Here is a 10,266-nt window from a genome sequence, read left to right on the forward strand (position 1 = left end):
TCCCCTCAACCCACTCATATTGTCTCTCTCAAAAAAATTTAATTTAACTTAGGGGGTGCCTGGGGGGCAGAGTCGGTTGGGCATCTGACTTTGCCTTGGGTCATGATCTCAGGGTCCTGGAATCAAGGCCCTTTAGGTTCCCTAAGTGGGGGAGTCTTAGGGAGAGGGAGTCTGCTTCTCCCTCTGCCCCTCCTCCCACTCATACTCTCTCAAATAAATTGGTAAAATCTTTATGAAGTAAAAATTATATTAAAAATTATTTTAAAAAAGATTCTGTTCATTTGTCAATACAATAAAAAGAATTTTCCAACAAACAAAACCAAAGACATTTTAGGTGGAAAAAAAAATCAGCTTTGCTAACAGCTTCACTAAATAAATACGTAACTTCCCAACACTTGGAAATTGTCCTTAAAGAAATGTACAGATTTTTACAGTAACACTTAACACATAGTTTGTTTCATAGGACTTCATGGAATCCAGTTTGCTCGTGCACTCACTCAACACTCTCTAATAAGCAGCCACTATATACCTGAACCCAAAGCTCAGTGGTTTAGCGCCGCCTTCAGCCCAGGGCCTGATCCTGGAGACCTGGGACTGAGTCCCACGTTGGGCTCCCTGCATGGAGCCTGCTTTTGTGTGTGTGTGTGTGTGTGTGTGTGTGTGTAATGAATAAATAAAATCTTTAAAAAAATAAAAAATAAAATAAACAAGGCATGGTCCTTACCCTCCCAAATCCTCACCACCTGGGAGAAGACAAATCTGTAAACCAACAGCACCAATGTGATACATCATAATTATAACAACAGAACTACAGCATAAACAACTACAGTACCTAACGTTTTCTGAGTATTTACTAAGCTCCAGGCAGAGCTCAAGCACCTCACTTGACCGACTCCTAGCTTCCACAGCAACCCTAAAGGAGGGTACTGCCCTTTTACTAGTGAGGTGCAGAGAGGTCAAGTATTTTGTTCAAGGTTACAAGATTCATACCAGTAAATAACGGTGCTTGGATTTGAATCCTGGTATGATGTGGGATCCTGCACTACATGCCAGCATGCTTCGAGCTAACAAACTCCAGATGCCAGAAGCCCAAAGGGACTGGGACAGACGTTCAGCGAACCCGGGCCTGACAAAACAACCCTCGTGCTAAGCTTTAATGAATAACCAGGAATTCATGGGCAAAGGAAGATGGGACAGCCATCCTCAGGAGGGGCCAGAACGCAGGCACAGACACGAGTGTGTGAAAGACCACATGGACTCCTACTGGCTCGGCGTGGCGGGCGCGGGGGCAGAACAGTCAATGGAGAGACAGACGTCAGGACAGAAAACCTGGCCCATCAGGCTGAGGAGCTCCTTTGCACAGTAACAGCACCACAGGCCCACTGGAGAATATCAAGGGTGGAGAAGGCTGATTTTTCCATATCTACATAAAACCTTGAAACTGGAATGGACCTACCAGTCTCTTAACATACGTGCCTTCCCGTAGCTTTGGACCCCTTCTGCAGTGTCTCTGTGACACTGTAGTGATGGGAAGCTCTTCTGGCCAGTTCTGACAGCAACAACTCTCTTCTCTGTATGATGAATGGCAATGTACCTCCCTAATGTCATCACTGTGGGCCATTCAGAACACATCCAGACCCCTCTGCCCCAAGACAGCCCCCCAGTCACTGACACCAGTGATCACCAGGCCCTGGTCTCCCTCAACCAGATCTCTAATGGCAATGGCTCTAGTCTCATTCCCATGCTGGCTGCCCTCTCTGGGACCCTCCAGACACAACCTCAGAGCAGTGCCTCTCAAGTCTCACTGGCTGAGCCACTATAAGAAATACATTTCCAGGGAATCCCTGGGTGGCTCAGCAGTTTGGCACCTGCCTTTGGCCCAGGGCATGATCCTGGAGACCCGGGATCAAGCCCCGCATCGGGCTCCCTGCACAGAGCCTGCTTCTCCCTCTGCCTATGTCTCTGCCTCTCTTTCTCTCCCTCTCTATCATGAATGAATAAATAAAATCTTTAAAAAAAAAAACACACACATTTCCATGATGCCTGTGTAATGCTGATATAAAAGTTTCAAGAAATAATACTTTCTCTTATCAGATACAATATATCCTGATATTTTCTATTCCACTCTATTCTGCTTCATGTTTTACATGCAAGTTAACACTCACTAAATAGATCCCCAACAGTTTAAAACTCTACAGCCTGGAATGTGGGGCCCTAAACCCAACTGAATACAGTGGGTCTGGCTCTAACTGTGCAAAATGAAGGAAGTCGATGTTCCTCTCTAAAAATAGAGCAATGCTCCCTATGTCCATGGAGTTAACGTCCATTTCCATGCAGACAGTAACATGGCCTACTGTATCTTCCTCCTCCTCTCCTGATTCAGGCTTCTTCCTACCTCACCCACTCATGTGCTCTGCCATCCACGCCCTAACTCTTTGAGCGAGTGCAGGCCCTCTACCGTGCAGCATGGGAGAGAAAAAGTGTCACCCAGTCAGGCTGACGGGAAGTCTGGATTCAAGGATGGTGCCAGATTCACCACTTCCCTGTGACGCCTGGAACAAGACCCTGGGCCCTTAAGTCTCAACCCCTCTCCTTGCACAAACCCCCTCCTCCTGGCTTGTTGTGAAGATCCAAAGGTCTCCCGAACAAGAATGTACCTAGTAAACTTGCAAAGAACTGTTACTATAATCTCATTAGAGGCCGTTATGATCCACCCTGCAGACAAGAGGCAGAGAAGTGGACTGGCTGACTCGACTTCCACCCATTTACTCTGGCCCAAGGGCAATACATGACAGCACTCAGACCATTCCTGCTTAACCTCCTTAGTCACCAGTGAGATCAAGACCATGGTACACACGAGAATGTACCAAAATCATCACACACCAGAACAGGGGCACAAACCAGCAGAACACACCCATCAGGCTTCACACGAAGGCTGTACACTGGTTCAACCTGGGAGAAACAAGATGCATATGAGATCTGGATCTGGTCCCAGTTCTGCCACTTGCTGGCTGAGAGGCTCATCTCTCCACTTAACGTCTCAGTTTACTTGTTTGTGAGACTGTGTTGCATTTATGTCTACGTGAAGTACTGAAAGGGCTGTGACACAGAAGATGACGTAAACCATCCTAGTGCAGAGCTCAAACAGAGAGAATAGGGTGTGCCAGGTACTGCTCTAAATGCTCAACATGAACTAATTCATTTACTCCTCATGCTAACTATACAAGGTAGACACCATTATCATGCTCATCTTTTAGGAGACAGGGAGACACACAGAGGGGTTGTGTGAGTTAATCACATGGCTCGAGGATGGTGGTACCATGATTTTCCCACATGCAGTTTGACCCCAGGGCCCAGGTCTTAAGCTCAAGCTAAAGAAGAACAGTGGTACAGGGAGACTTACAAAACAACAAGCTCACAGATACCATTAACAGACTCACTACACAGCTGTCCAGGATATTACAAGAGGGACTCCTTTTTGGGGCAAGGGGCAGGGACAGATTGCATGCAATGGTTACTAAGGTCCCTCCAACTCAGACTCTAGACTGACAAAGGAGTACCATTCTCAAACTGTGACACTCTTTCACCCCAACTTGCACATGCTGTATCTTTCTTTTCTTAGAGAGAGTGAGCGAGCGAGAGAGAGCACACGCGCATGTGCATGCAGGGGGGGAGGTGAGACAGAGGTAAAGAGCCCCAAGCAGGCTGCACATGGAGCACGGAGCCCCACACAGGGCATAATCTCACGACCCTGCTGCAATCATGATCTGAGTCAAAATCAAGAGTTGGACGCTCAACCAACTGAGCCATGGAGGCGCCCCCATGCTACACCTTTCAGCTGTATCCCTTCTTTCCTTTGCCTGGCAATTCTTCTAATCTCTCAAGCCTTGGTCTGGTGAAGCCTTTCCCAAATTCCACGCTACTATGAAATGCTCCTCTGTGGTCCCTGAAAGTGAAGAGAGGTTAGGATGGAACAAAGAGCCACAGGGGGGTAAGGAAGCCAAGGACAAAATCCCCATGTGTATGAGAAACTGTGCATGGGCTTGGCTGGCTAAAAAGCACCAGGAGGTAAGAATGGAAAGGTATGAAGACTTAAAGGTTAGTCTAACATTTAATTATAAAAGCAATGGGGAGCCACTGAAGCTTCTACAGTAAGACAGTACATGATGCAGTGTTCTGGAAATCACGGAAATGTAAAACAGAGCTGTGGCCTTTCCTCTACAGCTCTTCATCTCCAGAAGCCAGTACCATCATCCCCGACAGCAAAGCACACAGGGTCAAAATAACCTCCAATTCACCCAGCATCTTTCTCTCCTATGCTGTCTCATCACCACTAACGGCCATCACTTACTGAATGCTTCTTTGTGCTGGGGCAGTGCAGGCAGGTGGGTGGGGGCCTCAAAGCCTACCTGCAGAACAAGACCAGACAGTGCACTCTAAATGCCAAATAATGGGTACAGAACAGGAAACAAGAACCTCAAGTGTGGGGCTGAAACAGAATTATACAGAAGACACCTGAATCGTGTCATAAGAAAGGTGTGGTCCTGCCCAAGCGATGGTGCTAAGGTGGGCAACGCTGAAAAGCTGAGAGAAACAAGGTCCACGTGTGGGACCAGGCAGGTGTCCCACTGGCTAGGGAGCAGGGCTTGAGCAGAGGAGTGGAGGTCGATGAGGTCGGGCAGGGAGACAGGCCAGTGTGCGGGGTCTAGCCCATTCTGAGGAATACGTAGGGAGTCTCTGCATGCTCCGAGTGGAGGGCAAGTGATGCTGGTGGCCTGCTTGGTCTTTCCAGCACAGACACGAGTCTCTCATACTCTGTCTTTAAAGAGTAGAGAACACATCTGCAGAATTCTATTTGCATAGTTCTTGGGCTCAGAGCTATTCTAAACTACCTAATTAATACTTTTGACATAAAGACAAATCTTATTTTTCTCTAAATTTCCTCTAAACCACACACTGACCAAGAACCTTTTTAAAGTTTTCTCTAAACTATTTTTAACTATTTCCTCAAACATCAAAAAATACCTTACTATGACAAGGTTACAGACTGAATATCAAGTACAAAGCTGGAGAAGGAGGCCAACACCATATCCAATCTGCTAACTCAACCTGAGGCCCTGTGGGGGAGAACCTTAGTGAGCACTGGCTGTGAGCCACAACTGTGCCCAAACAGTAAGCAAATACATAATAATGTCCTGCCCTCAGGCTTTACAAACCCCATGAATTTCACAAAGCAAGACCCAGAGCTAGTATGGCAAATTAATAAAGTAAGACCTGTTCCTCTCCAATTCTCTCCTGAAAGCCATCTCCATCATCCTCTCTTCAGCACCTTTTCCTGCCTGAGATTCTACATAATTTTCTAGAAGCATGTTGTACTATGAGCACAAACACGGAATCTCTAATCTCTGATATCAAAAAGGGATTTAAATCTATTCCTCTTCTGCATAAAAGTCAATTAGATATCGCTCCCTAGGACCAAATCAGAGTCCATCCGCATGGACCACACCTACCACAAGAAAAGGTATACCACACTATAAAATAATAAATCTTCAGACTTTGATCAATATTACGATTCCAGCAACTTCTTTAGGATACCATCTCAAGCAACTAAGGTCACGGGAATGTGAAGGCAAGACACCTGGGTGGACAGACGGAAATGCACAGCTGGAGCGCAAGGGCAAGAACACGAAGCCCAGAACCATTTAGCGTTTTGATGATAATGGTAAGTAACCTGCTTTACTGTGCTACGTCTCATCAAATGAAGGAAGGGAATTAACTCATCATTTTAGTGGCTACTATAAAGACATTTTATTATCACTTCACAAAAACCCTTAAACTTGAAGAATCATAATACATCTTCACAAGCTTACATGTAAAATCAACTAAGACCACAAAAGTGTCTACTTACTCATATCAAAGGACAGACTTACCTTAGAGCACGGAGACACATACTGGGCTAATATTTATCTTCTTGGCCACTTCACTGTATAATGACTCCATGCTTATGGACAGGACAACCACTATGCGCTTATCCCCATCAGCTGTTTAAACCCTAGCTAAGCTTTCACATAGAGACAGGCCTGCTCTCTTCAACTAACCAGTGCTAAACAAGCAGGAAGGGCAAGTCACCAGATTTTAGCACCACACCGAGCACCAACTGTCCCCGCACCAAATCCAATAAAGGTGAAAGGCTTCAAGAAAAATACATGATGCTTTTTCTCAAATTTGAATTATTCTTGCCAGGCCTCCCTTAGTATGTAGGGGAAAATTAAAGAATTAAGACTAAAAAAAATTGATGAGACTAAAGAGAAATAATCCCAAAGAACCAACCAGGTCCTTAAACCAGGAAGGGTCCAGAACTTGGAGTCAGAAGACACACTGCAGTGTTAACACCAGAACTCACTTCCCCATCTTACTGAAGTTGAGTCCCTAAATCTTACAGGGTCTTCAGTGTCATCCTCGGTGTGGTGGCAGGCGTCACCCATTGGCCTAAATCACTAGACGCTCAGTATTTGAACACACCCTAGAGAGTGAGGGGAGATAGTTATACAGATGTGAAAGAAGACTTCCATGTGTGTATCCATGAGTTTGGTGCATGGATACTTCACACCCTATGGCACAGCTCTAGATGGCCCCGGGATTTTTGCAAAAATAACACACAAACTTGAAACATTTTACAAGTCACCAGTTCTTACTGCTGCTCTTACAGCTCCTAAATGTTTATTTTTGCCACATGTGTGACCACTGTGACCTTGTGATACCAGGAAGGTACAACCACTCAGATTTTTCTCCCCATATATTTCCTCAGTTACAGTGGCTGAATGACCTGAATGACTATGCTCAACAGTCTACAAACTCCCTGCAAGGGATTTAAGTTCTCACAGAGCATGTGTGCGCATGCAGGCACACACACACACACACACACACATCCTAGTAGGAAGAAACAATGTGGCTATTTCTCAGGAAACCCCAATGAACAAACAGACCACTGTTATCTCAAGCAGTCTTCTCTCCTAGGATTCTACAGACCCATACACCCGACAGTCTGAGAGATCCCTTCACTTAGCTGCCCCATGGACACGTTAGGCTCAGCATGGCCAAACCAAACTCATCTTCCCTCTCCAGATCATCCCTTCCTGAAAGGGTTTCTGTTCTCAATAAACAGCCCTATCACCTTTCCAATTGCTTAAGACAGTAATGCTGGAGTCATCCTTCATCCCTTTCTGCTTCTAATCCTCTACTCACATGTTAGTCTCAAGGACTGCTTATTCTACATCCTAAATAGCTCTCACAACTATTCATGCCATTTTGGCTGTGACCACCCCAGCACAAGCCACCTAGTGTCTTACCTGAACTGTCATAATTGCTTCCTAACCGATCTGCTTGGATCCACTGTAGCCTCTTACCACCAGTTCCCCATAAGGTAGCCAGAGCATTTGTACCTTGCTTAAAACTCCAGTTTTCAGACTCCTACATAACAGAGGCTGCAAAGGACTCCTCATGACCTGATTCCTGCCGACTTCTCTAGCTTGCTCTCCTCCTTCTGCATTCGGGGACCTAGCCATGTGTTTCACACTAACTGTAACCCGGTATCTATTCTCCTCTTTCTCAGTAATCACATCCTGATTTTTCAGCTAAATACATGGCCGTGGAATAAAAATCTTTCCTAGCCCCCCTTGAAGCTAAGTGTCACCATGTCCCTGGGCTTGAGCCAATGGGAGGTGAGCTTGGCCCTTTCCTTCCCTTTGCCCTTTCCTACTGTTGTAATGCACAAAGTGAAAGATGAAGAAATCATCTGGGTCACTAGGTAGAAGGTGCCTGTGGAGGATGACAGCACAAGATGGATGGAGCCAGGTCCCCAATGACTGAAACTGCCATGTCGACCTAGATCACCCACCTGGAGTTTTCCCTAAGAAGCTTGTTTACTATTTAAACCACTGATGCACTGGCCTCTCTGTCCCTTGAAGCAGTTTTGCCTAACCCTAACACAACACACTGTTCTTACAGATTCTCCACTCTCTGAACTCCGACTTGTGCATGTGATTCCTTCTCCCCGAAACACTGCTAACTCTTCTGCTCCTTATGTGTTATCCCTCTTTGAGCTGAAATGTTACTTTCCAAGTAAGTTTTCCTTGACTTCCTAGGTGAGGTTAGATATTGCCATATTTTTCCTTACACTTTCCTTAGGGTAATACACCTATAACCGCTGAGTTCACTTGAGTCTCCTTCAGTGCTACACACTCGTTAAGAGCAAGTATCTACTTTGTCTACTGTCATCCAAGTGCCTGGCACTCAGTGTATGTCCAACAAATATTTGCTCAATGAGCAATATCACAGCCCTTGAGTGATTTCTGGGCCACACCTTAAGGACTTCTTGGCCTTACATTATAGGACTCCATCAACTCTGCCTGTAGCTCTTTTCCTGTCAGACACTCTCAAGTTAAATACTGTTTCTCTCCATTCCCTTCTGGACAATTCTGAAATGTCCCAACTCCTTCAACGGATCGACACAGCTCTTTCTGGAACCACTTCATTTTCTCTTAATACACATAGACCTAAAGACTAAAGTATTATGTGGACTCTTGGAATTAAGAAAAAATATATATGGAGACCCTTCACTGTGTAGTACAACCACATTTTCAAGAACTGGGAGGTCTTACAGGTATTTTTTAAGGAAAATGTAAGAAACGTACAAACCATATTATCTGAATTCTGACCACATACAGGGAAACATTCTTAAGAAATTTTAAAAGCCTTCTCTGGTTGTGAAGTGGACATCACTTTTTAATGGCATTACAAGCATCTGTCAAGTTTACTGCTTTATATACTCATCCTTCACGGACACTGAGGATTCTACATGGCTTACTCATTTTCAAAAACTTAGTATCTTTTTTGTTATAACTCTGTGGAGTTAAAGAAATAGGGTCCCAAGAAGCAGGCAGTGGGACATTAAGACAAATAAATCAAAAAGATCTGAGTACTAGGTCTTAGGTTGCCAACGAGCCATCGGGAACCCTGGATCAGGTCTCTATTTAACTGTAAAGTGAAACGTACAATTCCTAACAACCCTTCTGAGAAAAAAAAAAAAAAACATATATATATATATATATATATATATATATATATATATATATATATATATGTTGTTGAGGTATCAACTTGCTGTTCATGATTCAATAAAGATGATGTTGGGGACTATGCCAAAAACTGTATAACTGCAAGTACTGGCAGGAAACCTGACATATGCCTATCAGTCCCAGGTTACACGCAGATTTCCACGAGTCTAAAACATGGGCCTTCAACTATCTAAAAACAAATGTGTATTTGGAAAAGATAATCTTTGTGTGATGAGAATGGCTGCTAGAATGGAAGCTCTTCCGGGACGTGCCATCTCCCGCCACATGTCAGGCGCCCACACTGGATCCAGAAGGGCATCCATAAAATCCCTCCAGTCGGTGAAACAGGATGGCTTTCGCTGCCACCCCGCCCCCCCATCCCCAGGCCTGCGGGCCGCAGCCGACCTGGCGTCCGGCAGCAGCACAGACGCCGGTACTCCAGCAGGATGCGAACACAGCAGAGCCTGCCAAGGTCCTCCAACCAAGGGCGGCCGAGGCCGGGCTTTCCGTACGGTCCCAGGAGCGCACTGCGCTGCCCTCCCCCTCCCGGACCTGCGAGCCGGTCTGCAGCCCCCGCCCCGCCCCCGCCAGCTCGGCCTGACCTCCTCGAACTGCTCGCCCGAGCAGCCGGCGCCGCGAGCCTCCAGCAGCTCGCGGAACTGCTCCAGGGTGACGGCCTCTTCGCCGCGGCCCAGCCGCTCCTCCAGCCAGCGCAACAGCGCGCCGTGGTGCCGGGACACCAGAGACTCGCAAGGCGGCGCGGGCCGCAGCGCCGCCGCCGCCTCTCGCAGTCGGGCCGGCTCCAGCAGCGCGGCGGCGGGGGGCAGCGCTGGGGCCGCGGGGCCCGAGCCGGGGATGGCGCTCGCGTCCGCAGCCCAGTCCTGGTGCGGGCCCCAGCCCTCTCCCCCGGCGGCACCCGCTTCGTCTTCACTGCTGTGACTCGGAGCGTTCCCCATGGGGTCTCCGTGTCGGGCGTCCGGCTATGCCGCCGCCGCCTCCCCGCCTCGACCTGTCAACCTCCGGCGGCGCCCGGCGGGCGGGACGGGGAGGGTACGACGGCGGCGGCGGCTTCCGGCTTCCTCGCCGTCAAGCGAGAACTGCCGTCGCAAAGACGCCGTCAAGCGGACCCAAGCGAAAGCTGTGAGACAGC

The 10,266-nt window shown here is 47.2% G+C and overlaps 1 protein-coding gene across 2 annotated transcripts in view; it reads right to left on the reverse strand.

Annotated features, from left to right (window-relative positions):
• Positions 1 to 10,189, reverse strand: part of ZZEF1 (zinc finger ZZ-type and EF-hand domain containing 1) — a 101,274-nt gene extending 91,085 nt beyond the window's left edge. For both annotated transcript variants that reach the window (XM_072729964.1, XM_025989087.2), the window contains exon 1: positions 9,719 to 10,189. In XM_072729964.1, the coding sequence (XP_072586065.1) occupies positions 9,719 to 10,072 (354 nt within the window). In that variant the 5' untranslated portion in view covers positions 10,073 to 10,189. The remainder of the gene's footprint in view (positions 1 to 9,718) is intronic.
• Between the last annotated feature and the right edge of the window lie 77 nt (positions 10,190 to 10,266).

The sequence above is a fragment of the Vulpes vulpes genome, chromosome 12 (genome assembly GCF_048418805.1).
Source record: "Vulpes vulpes isolate BD-2025 chromosome 12, VulVul3, whole genome shotgun sequence".
Lineage (NCBI taxonomy): Eukaryota > Metazoa > Chordata > Mammalia > Carnivora > Canidae > Vulpes > Vulpes vulpes.